The sequence below is a fragment of the Eretmochelys imbricata genome, chromosome 6 (genome assembly GCF_965152235.1).
Source record: "Eretmochelys imbricata isolate rEreImb1 chromosome 6, rEreImb1.hap1, whole genome shotgun sequence".
Classification (NCBI taxonomy): Eukaryota; Metazoa; Chordata; order Testudines; family Cheloniidae; genus Eretmochelys; species Eretmochelys imbricata.
The window spans coordinates 13,939,187-13,959,560 of NC_135577.1; the positions used below are offsets into that span (position 1 = coordinate 13,939,187).

Genomic DNA, 20,374 nt, shown 5'->3' on the forward strand with positions numbered 1-20,374 from the left:
TGTCTGAGGGGTGAATGTAAGGGACTTCTGTTACTTAATATTTCTTGTGGGCTTAGTTGGATTTAAATTCTTTGCCAATTTTATTTTTATCTCTTTTAATCAGGTTGTAAGTTATTCCTGGGAGTCCTTGTGACTCCTCATTTAAGATTCACGGAGCTGTTTTTTCCCCCCTTCTGTTTCTTCACACCAGTAGAAATATGCCTCACACTGACATTGGCCAGAAGTGCACTTCTGAGGTGCACAACCTTGTCAAGGTCGAAACTTTCCCTTTAATTTTAAATGATCCCTATCCCTGGTATACCAATTCCAATTTTTCCAGAAACTTGCAAGTGAACTAGTGTGTGCCTTTTGGGAGGACGGTGATTCTTTTTGACTCACCGGCCCACATTTTACCTGGTGAGTGCGGGAATCCCTTTTGGACCCCCTGGCTCCCAGAATCCCTATGGATCTTTCACTCGTCCCACTCACACAGGGAAGATTCATTTCGGGCCTCCACAACTGTCTTACAGCCCCCCTTCAGCAAAGAGCGTCGGCTGGTGCCACATACTCTGTCACTTCGGGCGAGGTGATCAGATCACACAGTGGCTTTTCAAACCTCCTTCAGGCGGGAACCAGAGACAGGGGAGGAAAGAGGCTCCAGAAACAGACTGTCAGAGGATGGAAGGGATGGAATCACACACTCCTAGATACAGACAGGCTCCTTGCCAGTCATGAGCCCATGGCTTCGCAGGGCACTCTGGGCGTTTTCCTGTGACCCACACTGACACCTGTCTACCGACCTTCACTTTCACACTGGCACATGGAACCAAGTCTATTCATGACCTGCCCAGGTCTATCCATGACCTGCCCAGCCAAACTCTGTGGCTCTTCCTGGGGAAACCAAACCAGAGTCACCAAGCAGGAAGGGAAACAAAGGAAGTTCAAAAGGTGAGGAAAAAGCAGCAGGGAACATCCTTCTACATACACATGTTGTCTTCTGGTAACCAGGTGGAAATGTTTCTCAAAGGGGGAGTAGGATTCTAAAAAGAAGGTGGAGACATCCCAAGGAGCTGTGCACTCTCTCACGTGCTCTCTCTCTCTCTCTCTCTGTGTCTCTCTGCCCATTGATTCACTGCATCTGAAGGGATAAAGGAAGCAGCCATTGGACTGGGGGATGGATTGTGACAGAACCTACCTGCTGAAGTGAAGAAACAGATTGACAGAGCCAGAAGAGTACCCAGAAGTTACCTACTACAGGACAGGCCCAACAAAGAAAATAACAGAACGCCAGTAGCCATCCCCTTCAGCCCCCAACTAAAACCTCTCCTACGCATCAGTCGGAGAACACTTCAATCTCTTTGGTCACTCGATTACAGACTGAAAAGTGGCAATTCTTCAACAACAACAACAAAAAAACTTCAAAAAAAGACTCCAATGAGAGACTGCTGAATTGGGATTAATTTGAAAACTGGATACAATTAACTTAGGCTTGAATAAAGACTGGGAGTGGATGGGTCATTACACAAAGTAAAACTATTTCCCCATGATTATTCCCCCCGCCCCCCACTGTTCCTCAGATGTTCTTGTCAACTGCTGGAAATGGCCCACCTTGATTATCACTATAAAAGGCTTCCCCCCTCCACTCTCCTGCTGGTAATAGCTCACCTTACCTGACCACTTTTGTTACAGTGTGTATGGTAACACCCATTGTTTCATGTTCTCTGTGTATATAAATCTCCCCACTGTATTTTCCACTGAATGCATCCGATGAAGTGAGCTGTAGCTCACGAAAGCTTATGCTCAAATAAATGTGTTAGTCTCTAAGGTGCCACAAGTCCTCCTTTTCTTTTTGCGGATACAGACTAACATGGCTGCTACTCTGAAACCTGTCTTAACTCATTGTAAGTAAAGGGAGGAAAAACAAAGAGGTACCACCAAGTCATGGGTAAACCAGTCAGTTTCAGAGCATTTCGGCCTTTAATAGAAATGATATTCATGGGAGAGGAAGGAAGGAATTATGCTGAGAGTAAAAATTTCTGAACCTATTTACCCATCAAAAGAAGGAAAGAGCTTTACAAGGGAGGGAGAAGAATGATGGAAAAGGAGAGAAAAATCGCTTTAATGGGAAGGGAGAAAACTCCCCCATTGAGTCAGGGAAAGTCTATCCTCAGATCATTACATTGTCTCAGCAATGGTGTGCAGCAGCACCACAGTGTAGATGATTTCCACGTTGATGGAAGGGTTTTTCCTTTGACGTAGTTAATCCACATCCCCAACGGGCAATAGCTAGGTCAATGGAAGAATGACACTGAGGGTCAGTACAAGCTAACTGCCTCGCACAGGGTGTGAAATGTTTCCCCACCCTGTGTGACAGAGCTCTGTTGATCTATTTTTTAAGCCTAAATGTGGCCTCACAAAAGCTGTCAATGGAAAAGACTGGTTTGGAAATCTAGTCCTATCTCCCTGCCAGGGCAGCAGAATCCACTTCGGTTCTTTTTGTTCAGGAGAGTTGGAAATATTGCAGCTGTCCCAGGTTCTCCGTAGAGATTATTCCGCATTCTGATTGAGCTCACTGCCAGGCTGTGTGTGTGTGTTTGGTGTGCAGTTGGCACTGTGTGTGTTGTGTGTAGTGGGCACTCTGTGTGTGTTGTAGTGGGCATTGTGTGTGTGTGTACTGCGCCTTCTCTGTGTGTGTGCATTAGGCACTCTGTGTGTGCATGTGGTGGGGGTTACAGTGGAGCTGAATATCAAGTGTTGGCAGATGTGTGTCTATTGCCCTGCCCAGTGCTCTGGCTGGCATCCCCCCTCCTCGCAGTGCAGGGCTCCTTGTGTGAGCATAGAAAAATAGGACTGGAAGGGACCTTGAGAAGTCATCTAGTCCAGTCCCCTGCACTCACAGCAGAACTGAGTATTATCTAGAACATCCCTGACAGGTGTTTCTCTAACCTACTCTTAAAAATCTCCAAAGTGGAGATTCCACAAACTTCCAAGGCCGGTTATTCCAGTGCATAGGCACCCTCACTGTTGGGATCTGTTTCCTAATGTCCAACCTAAACTACCCTTACTGCAATTGAAATCCATGGGTTCTTGTGCTATCCTCCCTCAGCCCACACACACACACACTTTTGCAATTTTATTCCTAATTTTATTCCTAAAACTCTGTGTAACTGGTTGGGTCACAGAAAAGCCTTTGGAACTGCCAAGCAATGTCCTGAGATGTGAAGTTGAACAGTTCACCCTCTAGGTGGATGCCCCGAGCCACCAGCTTATAAAATCATTCTCTCTCGCTGGACCTGTCATGCTTTCCATGTTTTGTCGACTGATCTCAGTTGGGGCCTGCAGACCTTGTAGGAATAGAAAAAAAATTAATAATAATAACGATACAATAAAGAACAATACTCCCACGTGCTATGCGAAATTACTTTGTAATGGGCTGGGAATTGAATTCACCTATTTCCATTCCCCACCACTAAACAGATTCAAAAATTGGTTAGGAGTTTATTCAATGCTTTCCTCAGGGCATCCTTCACCTCTGTGTTCCTCAGGCTGTAGATGAGGGGATTCAACATGGGGATCAATAGCATGTAAAACACTGAGGTCACTTTGTCTGTGTCCATAGAATAGCTGGAGGTGGGACGTAAATACATGAAGAAGAAGGTGCCAAAATACAGGACCACAGAATTCAAGTGGAAAGTACAGGTGGAGAAGGGTTTGTGCCGGCCCTCAGGAGAGCGGATCTGCAGGATGGTGGAGATGATATAGACATAGGAGAGGAGGACAGTCACAAAGCTGATCACTTGAATGCAGCTCATGGAAACAAACATCACAATCTCATTGATGCGGGTGTCAGAACAGGAGAGCACCAACAGTGGGAGGACGTCACAGAAGAAATGATTGATGATGTTGGAGCTGCAGAATGACAGCCGAAACATACAACACGTGATTATCAATGAATCCACCACCCCCACAGTGTAGACCCCAACCACCAGCTGTTTACAAAGCTGCCTGGACATGCTGACCGTATAGAGCAGCGGGTTACAGATGGCCACATAACGGTCATACGCCATCACAGTCAGCAAGAGGCACTCAACATCTGCGAAAACAATAGAGAGAGACATTTGCACAGCGCAGGAAGTATAAGAAATGCTTTTCCTCTCGGCTAAGAAATTCAGCAGCATCTTAGGGGAAATTATCAAGGAAATGCAGAGGTCACAAAAAGACAAATTCCTAAGGAAAAAATACATGGGGGTGTGGAGCTGGGGATCAGTTGTGATTAATAAGATCATCCCCCCATTCCCCACCAGGGTGATACCATAAATCAGAAGGAACACCGCAAACAGGGGGACCTGAAGCTCCGGACAATTAGTCAGTCCTGAGAGAATGAACTCAGTCACCTCTGAGTGATTTCCCTCTTCCATCACCTCTCAACAGAGATCAGGCTGCTACATAGATGTGGTCAGGTGGATGGTGCGGAAAACCTGTCCCGTCTCTGTAATGAAGTAAGTGAAGATAAATGGAGATAAGTTTCTCAGTGGACATCAGGACCCACTCTGGAAAGGGCTTTGTACACAGATCCAGATATTCACAGCTGATCATTCCAGGTGTTTGATAAAATTCAGACACTGTGCAAACACAATAACATGCAGGTTAATCATGCCCCCCACACAAACACTGCTGTTCACTACTCCGAACAGAAAACTGGGACTTGTGACTCTGCTGGGAGAGAATCAGTCTGAAGGGATTATTCCGTAGCTAAAGAAGGGGTGAGAGTAAAGGAGTGTCAATCTTTCCACCCTCTTTGGGCAAGGGGACCACTATGGCTTGGCATGTCGGTTTGGTGTAAAGCTCCTCACTGTGCTAATTAAGCTGTTTGGCATTTACAGGAGTGTGTAAGAAAAAACAGAGTCATCATAGGAAGCCCTGGTTTCAGTGACTAGGTAATTGCCTTTTTTTTCCAACCCAGCAGTTCACTCCTTTAGCTGAAGGGGTCGGAATTGGGGCTGAAGCTTTTGGTGCTGGAGGTCTGGAATTCAATAGCTGCTGATCCCCATGGTGTCTCTCTGTGTGTGTGTGACTGTAATTCAGGACAATAGCACGTACCTGCTGAGAAGACAGAGAGAGAAGTGTTCGTGTTTCCTCATCTACAGAAACTGCCTCTTTGGAGCATTCGGGAAGTTTTATACTGAGATGTTTGACCTATGGGACATGATTCCTGAAGCAACTGGGAATACCTGAGCTCAGAGAGACACAACACTGAATTAATGCATTCAGTGAACCAAAACTACCCTCAGTGTAATTGGTGCCCTGGGGATTAATTTGACCTGCTCTTTCTTACTGTGTTATTAAATGATGACATTTCTACCAGAGTTACAGAGTATGAGGTTTGGGGTATATTTAATCCTGCTGTTTTCAGTGCAAGCTGTGTACTGTGAAGAGCTGATCCACAGAGGTTTTTTGTGTGTGTGTGTAGACCAAAATCTTTTAGCTAAAAACTTAATGCATTGACTTGGAAGTAGCACGGGAGTTCCGCAGATACCACACACCACCAATCTCTTCCATGGGCCAGGTTCCCAGGCTGGACTACATCCCCCATGATGCATGATGGTCTCTCCTCTTGCTGAAGTGCACTGGAACATCACCAGAATTCCAAAGCCATGGTTTAGGGAGGAGAGGAGTTTGGGGTTTTGATGGAAAGCTTATAATTTCCAGGGAAAAGATATTTTTTTGGAAAAAATAGTTAAAGGAAAATCCAATTTCCTATTAAAAAAAAAAAAAAAAACTTCTCAAGAAAAATGTTCAACCAGCCTGAGCAACAAATTTGGAATCAAAGGATCAGAAAGTTAGATACAGGTGAAACATAGTAATTGTTTCCGGCTGTAGCTGATATCTTCTCAGTTATTCCTGGTTTCAGAATCACCTCATTGTTCTGGCCCCAGTAGGTGGAATGTAAAACCTGTAAGACATGTAAGAGTACTCCAGATTATCTCGCTATTTATAGCATGCCAATCACCATGGTATCTTACGTCCTTCCATTGCGAGGTTACTCCCCAAAGTAGAAAAGATAGGTTCACTCATTTTGCTTGATGGAGACCACATGATGACCAGAGGAGCTGAAGAGGAAACCACAGCATGCTACAGAGTTCTGCAGTTCACAAAACTATCCCTCTTTATGCATATTATCTGCACACAGAGCTCAGTTTAAGATGATAAATAAATCTATGCGTGAACTAGAAATAGTCATGCTCTCATCGCAAATATTAATACATTTTTTGTTAATGTATGTGAAGTTATAAGATTACACTGCATCATTTTATTAATACATGTTCCAAACTGAGGCTGGCAAACTTGTCTCTCTTCAACAAAGAAATGTGTGTGCTGGTTAATCTAAATAGTAATGTACACAAAGTCCTGCTTCCTGAACACCACTAGAAACAACAAACAATCAGCTATCTCTCTATCCAAAGTCTGTGACCCCAGGTCTGTGCCCAGACAACACTATGCCCCCTCTAAGAGTCATGCTTATAACTCCTCCTCCTGGTTTCTGTGCCTCCTGTGACCTGGAGGTGCCTGGGGAAGTCCTCACTCAAAATGCCAAGGTCAGGGCAGGCTGCAAAAAGGAGGATATTCCCCAAACTGGTAGTTAACAATCAAGATCTCTGCAGCATCTCTGCAGAAGCTGCTACAAAATATCTCCGAGCATGCCAGCTCCCTTCTGATTCTTTTCTTAGTTTTATTTATTTCCTATCATTTATAATCCATGAAACAGAGTGTGGCATTGCACCCCATAATTCTTTATAGAAATATGCTTATGCATGTAAATATGACAAAACTGGAATATGTTTTATGGTAGCTAGGCAATGTAAGATATCTCTGCAAAGGTTATGATCTACTGGATAGATTCATCCTGTTCGTGTGCATGTAACATTTTTGTATTCAAAGTTATGAGTACGTGTTATGTAATTGTTTGATTTGAAGTAGCCTCAGTGAAGCAGTTGGTCAGCTTCTGGAGAAAAGATTATTCTCTGTAAGTGCCCAATCAAGAAACACTTAGGCTAACACTGACCTTTGAGAGATGCCAATTTTCCTGGGAATGTAGCTTTGTCCTGAAGGAACTGAGTCATGCATGTACATTTGACTTGCCCATGTGACTCCAAAACTCCATCTTGGAGCTGGATTCTCCATAGGAGAGGGGAAGCGGTTTCCAACCACAAGAGAGAGACTATATAAGTCCCTGAGGAAACCCCTCAATTTTGTCTTCAGCTCGCACAAAAGATAGTCCCTCCACCCAAAGGAGATCCCTGAAAGAAACTGGAACAAAGGACAGTAACTACAGGAGTGTGAGTGATTGCTCAACCCAGACTAGGAGGAACTCTATTCAGTAAAAGAGGCTTATTGGAACATCTCTGAGGGTGAGATTTACCTCCATTTAGTTTTTACTGTATTAGGCTTAGACTTGCGTGTTTTATTTTGTTTGGTAATTTACTTTGTTCTGTCTGTTATTACTTGAAACCAATTAAATCCTACTTTCTGTATTTAATAAAATCACTTTTTACTTATTAATTAACCCAGAGAATGTATTAATACCTGGGGGAGCATACAGCAGTGCATAACTGTCTATCAGTGTTACAGAGGGTGAACAAATTATGAGTTTTCACTGTATTATTTTTATACAGAGTAAAACTGATTTATTTCTGGTTTGGACCCCATTGGGAGCTGAGCATCTTAGTGTTAGAGTCAGGAACACTTCTTAAGGTGAGCCTTGGGCAGGACAAGGGACACACACCTTCCTACACTTGACATTCAGCTCCACTGTACCCTCCACCACATGTACACACATAGTCCCTGATGCACACCAAACACACACACACACACACAGAGTGCCTGCTACACACACACAGCCTGATACTGAGCTCAGTCAGAATGCAGAATAATCTCTACTGGGAAGCTGGAACAGCTGGACTATTTCCAACTCGCCTGAACAGAAAGAACCGAAGGGGATTCTGCTGCCCTGGCAAGGAGATAGGACTAGATGTCCCAACTGGTCTTTTCCATCAGCAGCTTCTCTGAGGCCTGGTTTATGCTGAAAAATTAGATCAACAGAGCTCTGTCGCACAGGGCGGGGAAACTTTTCACACCCTGTGGGTGGCAGTTAGCTTGTACTGAACCCCAGTGTCGTTCTTCCATTGACCTAGCTACTGCCTCTCAGGGATGTGGATTAACTACATCGATGGAAAAACCCTTCCATCAATGTGGAAATCATCTACGCTACAGCACGGCTGCACACCAGAGCTGAGTCAATGTAGTAGCCTTAGTATCGATATTCCCTGAATCGATGGGGGAGTTTTCCCCCTTCCTCTTAAAGCTATTTCTCTCTCCTTTTCATGTCACTCTTCTCCCTTCCTTGTAAAGCTCTTTCCTTCTTTTGTTAAGTTGGTCACCTCTCCAAATGCCTCTTTATGTAATTGCCCAGCGTTGGGACACAACAGTGTCTAGAAATGAGTGAATTTCTTCTGGACTAATCATTTATTGTCAAAAACAATACTGTTTGGATTCACCTGAAACTCTTCACAATTGTGTTACAAATACTCCTAATAGCTTTGTCCCAGAACACTGTGTGTGCCCAAGGGGAGGATTTAGGTGCCGGTCGCTACGCAGCCACTGTAGGAGGAGGTAGTGATCCTTCTCTTTGTAATTTTTAGCCCAAGAGTTAGGGTGTTCTCTCGTGAGGCGGGAGATACAGGTTTAATCCCCCCTTCTGTCTAGTGCTGGGTAAAGCTCTGTGTGACATTGCACTCCATATGCTTTATAAAAATATGCTTATGAGTAAGACATAACTGGAATATGCTTCATGCTAAGTGCCCCATGTAACATATCATTATAAAGGTTATAATCTACTAAATGTGTTCATCCTATTTGTTTACATGGATTATTTCTATATCTGGAGTTAGGAGAATAACCTATAAACTTGTATTACTGAGGTAGACATTTTAAGTGGAGGCCATTAAAGGTGCTTCAGAATAAATGAACTGTGAATGGCTCTGTTTACCTTCCTGTGTACCTGTGGGACAGCCCAAGACCATGTCACCAGATAGTGTGCTCCATCTTGAAGCTTAAATCCTACCTTTTATACTTAATAAAATCACGTTTGTATATTTGTAAATTCAGTGCAAGTAATTGTTACTTGGGGGACAAACAGCTGTGCATATGTCTCTTGCAGGGATATAGAGGGCAAACATTTATCATTTTACCCTGTATAACCTTTATACAAAGTAAAATGGATTTATTTGGGGTTTAGATTTCACTGGTAGCTGGGTGTCTGTGTGCTGGAGACAGGTATCCTGCTGAGGTGGTTTCAGTTTAGATCTGCAGTTTTCGGGGTGTGGCCCAGACCCTCAGTCGGTGTTGCACCTGGCTAGCGTGTCTGGCTTGACAAGGCAGGGTTCTGGAGGCCCAGGCTGGCAGGGGAAAATGAACTCAGAGGTAATTTCAGCACATTAGGTGACAGTCCCAATAAAATCACAATCTTTACTCACCAAGCAGGAAGGGAAGCAAACAAAGCCCAAAAAAGTGAGAAAAAAGCAGCACGGAACATCCTTCTACATATACATTTTGTCCTCTGGTAACCAGGTGGAAATGTTTCTGAAAGGGGGAATAGGATTCTAAAAAGAAGATGGAGACATCCCAAGGCGCTGTGTACTCTCTCTCTCTCTCTCTCTGCCCATTGATTCACTGCATCTGAAGGGATAAAGGAAGCAGCCATTGGACTGGGGGATGGATCGTGACTGAAGATGTTTGGTAAGTAAGACTGCTGAAAGCATGTGGTGAGGAAATTTTAGCATTAAATTTCACATCATTTTTTAACATAGGCAGAAGTTGCATTCCAGCTTTATTTTTCTTGTAACCATGTCTGACTTACATGCCTCATTATTTGCACTCAGTTAAAATCTCTCTTTGTGTTCAACAAATTTTGCTTTATTGTTTTGTCTAATCCAGTGTGTTTAAATAGAAGTGTCTGAGAAGCTAAGCTGCAGGCATTTTAGTGCTTTTAAAGAAACAATGGACAATGTAGCTTGTATTGTCCAGGAGAGGGCTGGGCAGCACAGGACATACATTTCAGGAGGGAAATCGAAGAGTGGGGAGTGTGTTGGGGTCAACCTGCAGTATAACCAAGGGTAGTGAGAGCCTGAGTGTAACGGAACTATTCCTGGCCAGGCTGCAGTTACACACACATGCTCAGGGTATGATTTGCATGCTAGATGGATGTTTGTGAGTGGCCCCGGTGGAAGCTACTTCAGCAAGGCATTGCAAAGTTGCAGGCAGGTGTGACACATCTCCTGATTAGTCTGGGTTGGACCCTGGTATGTCACAGCCACCAACCTAGGAAATATCCCAGTAACACCAAAAGTGTGGTGCTGACTGACAGCAGTGTTTGATTGACATGAAAGGGTGAGGTCCCCACAGCGATGGGCCCATGCACTGATCCACGGCTGTAGATGTACAAGGCCATTGTGGTCATCACCTACCTCCAAGGGGATACATAGCAGGTGCAGTGATGACTCTTCCCTTCTTCACTATGGTAGCAGAAATTATCCCTCATGGGTGTGCAGGCTTGGCTGGTATTATCAGTGCTCCACGGTATGTTGGTGCCCCCTTCTCCAAAGTGGTACCCACCTGTGAGGCACTGCAGGGTTGATTGTATTAGGAGGAAAAATTGATGATCCAAGTCAGCTACATTCTTTTGTATAATCCGTTGGGGAAGGGGTGACAAAGAATGGACGCAAAGTCCTCCTTCCCTGAACAAAAGTAGAAACAACCAACAGCCAGCAATCTCTGTATTCAGAAACTCCCAAGTCTGTCACTCCAGGTCTGTGCCCAGGAAACACTATGCCCCTACTTCCTCTAGGAACTTACAACTCCTCCTCCTACCTTCTGTGGCTCCTGTGACTTGGAGGTGCCTGGGGCAGTCCTCACTGAAAATACAAAGGTCAGGGCAGGCTGCAAAAAGGAGGATTTTACGCAAACTGGTGGTTAACAGAGATCTCTGCAGCATCTCTGCAGATGCTGCTACAAAATATCTCCGAGCAGGACAGCTCCCTTCTGATTCTTTTGTTAATTTTATTTATTTATTATAACTTATAGTCTGTGAAACATAATGTGATGTTGCACCCCATAATGCTTTATAGAAATATGCTTGTGACTGTAAATATGATATAACTGGAATATGTTTTATGCCAAATATGCCATGTAACATATCTCTGCAAAGGTTATAATCTACTAGATATATTCATACTATTTGTATGCATGTATCAATTTTGTATTCAAAGTTATGAGTATTGGCTATGTACTTGTTTGATTTTAGGTAGCCTCTGTGAAGCAGTTAGTCAGCTTCTTGAGAAAAGACTACTCTCAGTAAGTGCCAAATCAAGAAACACTTAACCTAAGAATGAACATTGTGAGATGCCAATCCACATGTGAGCTATCCTGGGAATGTGGGGTTGGCCTGTAAGGAACTGAGTCATGCATGGACATGTGACTTGCCCATGTGACTCCAAAACTCCATCTTGGAGCTGGATTCTCCTAGGAGTTGGGAAGGGGTTTCCACCCACAAGAGAGAGACTATATAAGCCCCTGGGGAAACCCCTCCATTTTGTCTTCAGCTAGCACAAGAGAGAGCCTCTCCACCCCAAGGAGATCCCGGAAAGAAATTGAACAAAGGACAGTAACTAGAGGGGTGTGAGTGATAACTGGACTTAGACTAGGAGAAAGTCTAGTCTGTAAAAGAGACATATTGGAATGTCTCTGTTGGTGAGATTTACCTGCATTTAGTTTTTACTGTGTTAGGCTTAGACTTACGTGTTTTATTTTATTTTGTATGGTAATTTACTTTGTTCTGTCTATTATTGCTTGGAACCACCTAAATCCTACTTTTGTATTTCATAATATCACTTTTTACTAATTAAGTAATCCAGAGTATGTATTAATACCTGGGGGGGGGAGGGGAAGGGGCAAACAGCTGTGCATATCTCTCTATCAGTGTCATAGAGGGCGAACAATTCAAGAGTTTACAAAGTATGAATGTTATAGAGGGTCAAGTGGATTTACTGGGATTTGGAGGACATTGGGAGCTGGACATCTGAGTGCTGGAGAAAGGAGCACTTCTTAAGCTGTTTTCAGTTAAACCTGTAGCTTGTGTGGGCTGTGGTTAAGACTTGGAATTGTGTTTGCAGCCGGGAATCGTGCCTGGCTCAAACAAGATAACGGACTGAATCCCAAGATGGTAGGCAAAACAGGCTCAGAGGTAGTCTAGGCACATCAGGTGGCAGTCCCAAAGGGGTTTTGAGTCGCAACCCGTCACACAGAGTTTAAGAATAAAATTGCAAAACAATGTGGTGTGATTAGGGGAAGGATAGGACAAGGACTGATGGACCTCAATTGCAGCAATGGTGGTTTAAGGTTGGACATGAGGAAAACCATCCCAAGAGTCAGGGTGACTAAGCACTGGAATAATTTGACCAGGAAGGTTGTGGACTCTAAACCATTGAAGATTTTATAAGAGCACCTGTCAGGGAGATAGGACTAGATTTCCCAACTGTTCTTTTTGATCAGTAGATTCTCTGAGGCCTGGTTTATGCTTAAAAATTAGATCAACAGAGCCCTGTCGCATTAGGTGGGGAAATTTTTCACACCCTGTGCAAGGCAGTTAGCTTGTACTGACCCTCAGTGTCATTCTTCCATTGACTGAGCTACTGCCTCTCGGACACATGGATTAACTACAATGATGGAAAAACCCTTCCGTCAATGTGGAAAGCATCTACACTATGGCGCTGCTGCACATCATAGCTGAGTCAATGTAATGGCCTGAGGATAGACATTCCCTGAATCGATGGGGGAGTTTCCCCCTTTCTATTAAAGCAATTTCCATCATTCTTCTCCCTCCCTTGGTAAAGCTCTTTCCTTCTTTTGAAAGGTAAATACGTTCAGAAAAGTTGAAATTGATCCTCTCAGGATAGTTCCTTCCTTCCCCTCCCATGAATGTCATTTCAATTAAAGGCCAAAATGCTCTGAAACTGACTTGTTTGCCCATCATGTGGTGGTACCTCTTTGTTTTCCCTCCCTTCACTTACAATGAGTTGAGGACGGAAGCCGTACCTGCTCAGAATCCTAAAATCAGAACCGTAAAATCAAGAGTTGAATCATTTCCCTGTTTGCTAACCACACCAATGTTACCCTTAATACTCTGGAGCTGCTTACTGGGATGACTTTGAGATTTCCTCCCTGGAGCATCTTTGCTTCCAGGAAAACGGGTATGCACAGCACATGCAATTCATATTGTTGTTTGTGTCTTTCCTTGTGGAAATGGAACACAGAGGGCCAGAGAATCAGCTGGTCTCTGTCGCTGTCACTCCCGTGAGGCCTTTTGAATATAATACGAAACTGAGGTGACTGTATTTGACTTCATCTGTTGGTCACTGGTGGTTAACATTGAAGATCTCTGCAGCTGCTGCAAAATAGGATCTCCAAGCATGCCACCCCCCTCCCTCCCTCCTGTCATCTGGTGTGCTGTTTTCCCAGCCAGCCTGGGCCTCCAGAACCCTGCCTTGAGGAGCCAGACATGCTAGCCTGCTGCAACACAGACCAAGGGTCCAGGCCACACCCCCAAAACTGCAGATCTAGACTGAAACCAGCTCAGCAGGATACCTGTCTCCAGCACGCAGACACCCAGCTCCCAAAGGGATCTAAACCCCAAATAAATCCATTTTACTCTGTATAAAGCTGTTGAATGGTTCTTTAATTAGTTATCCACAGTAGAACAACTTTGAAAGGAGAGATTGAGAGAAAATTTCTGAACGTATTTACCCATCAAAAGAAGGAAAGAGCTTTACAAGGCAAGGAGAAGAATGATGGAAAAGGAGAGAAAAATCTCTTTAATGGGAAGGGGGAAAACTCCCTCATCGATTCAGGGAATGTCTATACGAAGGCCACTACATTGACTTAGCTATGGTGTGCAGCAGAGCCGTAGTGTAGATGCTTTCCACAGTGACGGAAGGGCTTTTCCTTTGATATTGTTAATCCACATCTCCGAGAGGCAGTAGCTAGGTCAATGGAAGAATCACACTTAGAGTCAGCACAAGCTAACTGCCTTGCACAGGGTGTGAAAAATTTCCCCACCCTGTGTGACAGAGCTCTGTTGATCTATTTTTTTAGGCCTAAATCAGGCCTTCGAAAGGCTGTGGATGGAAAAGACCAGTTGGGAAATCCAGTCCTATCTCCCTGCTAGGGCAGCAGAATCCCCTTCGGTTCTTTTTGTTCAGGCAAGTTGAAAATATTCCAGTCCTCCCAGCTGATTGAGCTCAGTGTCAGGCTGTGTGTGTGTGTGTTTGGTGTGCAGTTGGCACTGTGTGTGTTGTGTGTAGTGGGGGGTACAGTGGAGATGAGTATCAAGTGTTGGCAGGTGTGTGTCCCTCGCCCTGTCCAGTGCTCTGGCTGGCATCCCCCCTCCTCCCAGTGCAGGGCTTCTAGTGCTTTCATAGAACCATAGGACTGGAAGGGACCTCGAGAGGCCATCTATTCCCCTGCCCTGCACTCACAGCACAACTGAGTATTATCTAGACCATCCCTGGCAGGTGTTTCTCTCACCTGCTCTTAAAAATCTCCAATGGTGGAGATTCCACAAACTTCATAGGCAAGTTATTCCAGTGCACAGCCACCCTCACTGTTGGGATCTGTTTCCTAATGTCCAACCTAAACCATCCTTCCATGGGTTCTTGTGCTATCCTCCCTCCGCCCTCTGCCCATACACACACACACACACACACACACACCCTCTTTTGCAATTTTATTCCTAATTTTATTCCTAAATTCTGTGTAACGGGTTGGGTCACATAAACCGCTTTGGAACTGCCACCCGATATACTGAGACATGAAATTGAACATTTCACCCTTAAGGTGGATGCCCATAGCCACCAGCTTATAAAATCATTCTCTCTCTTTCTGGCCCTGTGATGCTTCCCATGTTTTGTCCACTGATCTCAGTTGGGGCCTGCAGACCTTGAAGGAATACAAAAGAAATTAATACAAGAAATACAAAAACCTTGAAGGAATATTAAAAAAATAATCATAACAACAGTACAATAAAGAACAATACTCCCACGGGCTCTGAAAAATTGTAATGGGCTGGGAACTGAATTCACCTGTTTCCACTCCCCTCCACTAAACCAGTACTGAATGAAACAGATTCAAGAATTGGTTAGCAGTTTATTCACTGCTTTCCTCAGGGCATCCTTCACCTCCGTGTGATGAGGGGGTTCAACATGGGAATCACCAGCGTGTAAAACACTGAGGTCACTTTGTCTGTGTCCATGGAATAGCTGGAGGTGGGACGTAAATACATGAAGAAGAGGGTGCCAAAATACAGGACTACTGAGGTCAAGTGGAAACTGCAGGTGGAGAAGGCTTTGTGCCGGCCCTCAGCAGAGCGGATCTGCAGGATGGTGGAGATGATATAGACATAGGACAGTCACAAAGCTGCTCATTGCAATGCAGCTCATGAAAGCAAACATCACAATCTCATTGATGTGGGTGTCAGAATAGGAGAGCGCCAACAGTGGGAGGACATCACAGAAGAAATTATTGATGATGTTGGAGCTGCAGAATGACAGCTGAAATATACAACATGTGATTATCAATGAATCCACCACCCCCACAGTGTAGACCCCAACCACCAGCTGTTTACAAAGCTGCCTGGACATTGTGACCATATAGAGCAGCGGGTTACAGATGGCCACATAACGGTCATACGCCATCACAGCCAGCAAGAGGCATTCAACATCTCCAAAAAAGAAAGAGAGATGCATCTGCACAGCGCAGACAGTGAAAGAAATGCTTTTCCTCTGGACGGAGAAATTCAGCAGCATCGGAGGGGAAATTATCAAGGAAAGGCAGAGGTCACAGAAAGACAAATTCCTGAGGAAAAAGAACATGGGGGTGTGGAGTCGGGGATCAATTGTGATTAACAAGATCATCCCCCCATTCCCCACCAAGGTGACACCATAAATCAGTAGAAACACTCCAAAAAGGGGGACCTGCAGCTCCGGACGATCTGTCAGTCCTGAGAGAATGAACTCAGTCACCTCTGAGTGATTTCCCTCTTCCATCTCCTCTGAACAGTGATCAGGCAGCTACAGAGATGTTGGCAGGTGGATGGTGCAGAAAACCTGTCCCTTCTCTGTAATGAAGTAAGTGAAGATGAATGGAGATCAGTTTCTCAATGGACATCAGTACCCACTCAGGGAAGGGCTTAGTCCACAGAGCCAGATGTTCACAGCTGGTCATTCCAGGTGTTCGATAAAATGCACACTCTGTGCAAACACAATGACACACAGGTTAATCATGCCCCCCACACAAACACTCCTGTTCACTAATCCGAGCAACAAGTAGTGACTTGTGACTCTGCTGTGAGAGAATCAGTATGAAAGGATTATTCCATCGCTAAAGAAGGGGTGAGAGTAAAGGAGTGTCAATCTTTCCACCCTCTTTGGGCAAGGGGAGCTCTGTGGCTTGGCATGTCCATTTGGGGTAAATTTACTCACTGTGCTAATTTAGTTTTTTGGCATTTACTGGAGCCTGTATGAAAACCCAGCAACATCATGGGAAGCCCTGGCTTCAGTGACTAGGTAGTTGCCTACTTTTTTCCAACCAAGGAGGTCGCTCCTTTAGCTGCAGGGGTAGGAGTTGGGGCTGAGGCATTAAGAGCTGGAGGTACTGAATTTAATACCTGCTGATCCCCGTGGTGTCTCTGTGTGTGTGTGACTGTAATTCAGGACAATAGCATGTACCTGCTGAGAAGAGAGAGAGAGATGTTTCATGTTTCCTCATAGACAGAAACTGACTCTTTGGGGCATTTGCGAAGTTTTATACTCAGATGTGTGATCTATGGGACATGATTCCAGAAGTAACTGGGAATACCTGAGCTCAGAGAGACAACACCTAATTAATGCATTCAGTGAACCAAAGCTACCCTCTGTTAATTGGTGCCCTGGGGATTAATTAGACCTACTCTTTTTTACTGTGTTATTAAATGACGCAAATTCTACCAGAGTTAAAGAGTATGAGGTTAGGGGTATATTGCATCCTGCTGTTTTCAGTGGAAGCTGGGTAATGTGTAGAACTGATCCACAAAGGGTTTTTTTCTTTTGTGGAGACCAAAATCTATTAGCTAAAAATGTAATATTTCAACCACGGGGGTTCCTCAGGTACCACACACCACCAATCTCTTCCATGGGCCAGGCTCCCAGGCTGGACTACATCCCCCATGATGCATGATGGTCTCTCCTCTTGCTGAACTGCCCTGGAACATCACCAGAGTCCCACAGCCATGGTTTAGGGACGAGGGGAGTTTGGTATTTTGATGGAAAGCTTATAATTTCCAGGGAAAAGATAATTTCTCGGAAAAAAAATAGTTCACTGGAAAATCCAATTTCCTATAAAAAAAAAAAACTTCTGAAGAAAAGTTTTCAACCACCTGAGCAACAAATTTGGAATCAAAGGACCAGAAAGTTAGATTCAGGTGAAATGTACTAATTGTTTGCAGCTGTAGCTGACATCTTCTCAGTTATTCATGGTTTCAGAGTAACCTCATTGTCCTGGCCCCAGGAGGTGGAATGTAAAACCTGTAAAACATGTAAGAGTGCTCCAGATTATCTCGCTAATTATAGCATGCCAATCACCATGGTATCTTACATCCTTCCATTGCTAGGTTACTCCCCAAAGTAGAATCACAAAATCATAGAATATCAGGGTTTAAGGGACCTCAGGAGGTCATCTAGTCCAACCCCCTGCTCAAAGCAGGACCAGTCCCCAACTAAATCATCCCAGCCAGGGCTTTGTCAAGCCTGACCTTATAAACCTCTAAGGAAGGAGATTCCACCACCTCCCTAGGTAACCTATTCCCGTGCTTCCCCACCCTGCTCGTGAAAAAGCTTTTCCTAATATTCAACCTAAACCTCCTCCACTGCAACTTGAGAACATTACTCCTTGTTCTGTCATCTTGTACCACTGAGAACAGTCTAGATCCATCCTCTTTGGAACCCCCTTTCAGGTAGTTGAAAGCAGACATCAAATCCCCCCTCATTCTTCTCTTCCGCAGACTAAACAATCCCAGTTCCCTCAACCTCTCCTCATAAGTCATGTGTTCCAGACGCCTAATCATTTTTGTTGCCCTCTGCTGGACGTTTTCCAATTTTTCCACATCCTTCTTGTAGTGTGGGGCCCAAAATTGGACACAGTACTCCAGATGAGGCCTCACCAATGTCGAATAGAGGGGAACGATCATGTCCCTCAATCTGCTGGCAATGCCCCTACTTATACATCCCAAAATGCCATTGGCCTTCTTGGCAACAATGGCACACTGTTGACTCATATCCAGCTTCTCGTCCACTGTAACCCCTAGGTCCTTTTCTGCAGAACTGCTGCTGAGCCATTCGGTCCCTAGTCTGTAGCGGTCCATGGGATTCTTCCATCCTAAGTGCAGGACTCTGCACTTGTCCTTGTTGAACCTCATCAGATTTCTTTTGGCCCAATCCTCTAATTTGTCTAGGTCCCTCTGTATCCTACCCCTACCCTCCAGCGTATCTCCCTCTCCTCCCAGTTTACTGTCATCTGCAAACTTGCTGAGAGTGCAATCCACACCATCCTCCAGTTCATTTATGAAGATACTGAACAAAACGGGCCCGAGGACCGACCCTTGGGGCACTCCACTTGATACTGGCTGCCAACTAGAAATGGAGCCACTGATCACTCCCCATTGAGCCCAACGATCTAGCCAACTTTCTATCCACCTTATAGTCCATTCATCCAGCCCATACTTCTTGAACTTGCTGGCAAGAATACTGTGGGAGACCATGTCAAAACCCCTGCCAAAGTCAAGGAACAACACGTCCGCTGCTTTCCCCTCATCCACAGAGCCAGTTATCTCATCATAGAAGGCAATTAGATTCGTCAGGCATGACTTGCCCTTGGTGAATCCATGCTAACTGTTCCTGATCACTTTCCTCTCCTCTAAGTGCTTCAGAATTGAAAAGATAGGTTCACTCATTTTCCTTGATGGAGATCACATGATGACCAGAGGAGCTCAGGAGGAGACCACAGCATGCTACGGACTTCTGCAGTTCACAAAACTATCCTTCTTGCATGCATATTATCTGCACACAGAGCTCAGTTTAAGATGCTAAATAAATCTATGGGTCAACTAAAATCATCATGCTCTCATCGCAAATATTAATACATTTTTGATAATGTATGTGAAGTTATAAGATTACACTCTATCATGTTATTCATACATGTTCCAAACTGAGGCTGGCAAACTGCTTCCTCTTAAACAAAGAAATGTGTGCTCTGCTTAATTTTGTATCTAAGCTGTAAACAGAGTCGTTAAGCAGGAAGGGAAACAAACAAAGCCCAAAAAGGTGAGGAAAAAGCAGCAGGGAAGATCCTTCTACACAGAGTTTTTCTCTTCTGGTAAACAGGTGGAAATGTTTGTCAAAGTAGGGATAGCACTATAAAAAGAAGGGGCAGATATCCCAAGGCACCGCTCGCTCTCTCTCTCTGCCCACTGAAACTGACTTGTTTGTCCATGACTTGGTGGTATTTCTTTGTTTTTCCTCCCTTCACTTACAATGAGGGTGGAAGCAGTACCTGCTCAGAACCCTAAAATCAGTATCGTAAAATCAGTTTTGAATCTTTCCCTGTTTGCTAACCACACCAACGTTACCCTTAATACTTCTGGAGATGCTTCCTGGGATGACTTCGAGATTTGCTCCCTGGATCACCTTTGCTCCCAGGACAACACGTGTGCACAGCACATACAATTAATGTTGTTGTCATGTCTTTCCTTTTGGAAATGGAACACAGAAGGCCAGAGAATCAGCTGGTCTCAATCGCTGTCTCTCCCGTGAGGCCTTTTGAATATAATATGAAACTGAGGTGATTGTACTCCCCTTCATGTGTTGGTCACTGGTGGTTAACAATGAAGATCTCTGCAGCAGCTCTGCAGATGTTGCAACAAAGTATCTCCAATCATGCCACCCCCCTCCCTCCCTCCTGTCATCTGATGTGCTGTTTTCCCTGCCAGCCTGGGCCTCCAGATCCCTGCCTTGTTGAGCCAGACACACTAGCCTTTTTTGAAGGAGAAAGTAGTTAAGGACATTGAGGTCAATGGGACAAAATACAACATGGTTTTACAAAAGGTAGATCGTGCCAAACCAACCTGATCTCCTTCTTTGAGAAATTAACAGATTTTTTTAGACAAAGGAAACACAGTGGATCAAATTTACCTAGATTTCAGTAAGGTGCTTGATACGGTGCGACACAGGGAATTATTAGTTCAATTGGAAAAGAT

The 20,374-nt window shown here is 44.4% G+C and overlaps 1 protein-coding gene and 1 pseudogene across 1 annotated transcript; both read right to left on the minus strand.

Moving 5' to 3' along the window:
• Nucleotides 1-3,458: 3,458 nt before the first annotated feature.
• Nucleotides 3,459-4,397, minus strand: LOC144267110 (olfactory receptor 5W2-like). The gene has a single exon (XM_077820804.1). It carries the CDS (start codon nt 4,395-4,397, stop codon nt 3,459-3,461), a length of 939 nt encoding a protein of 312 aa, XP_077676930.1.
• Nucleotides 4,398-15,215: 10,818 nt separating this feature from the next.
• Nucleotides 15,216-16,133, minus strand: LOC144266289 (olfactory receptor 8U3-like; annotated as a pseudogene).
• Nucleotides 16,134-20,374: the final 4,241 nt, after the last annotated feature.

Coding starts and splice junctions, on each gene's coding strand:
- LOC144267110 (XM_077820804.1), bottom strand. CDS start 4,397: ATGGAAGAGGGAAATCACTCAGAGGTGACTGAGTTCATTCTCTCAGGA.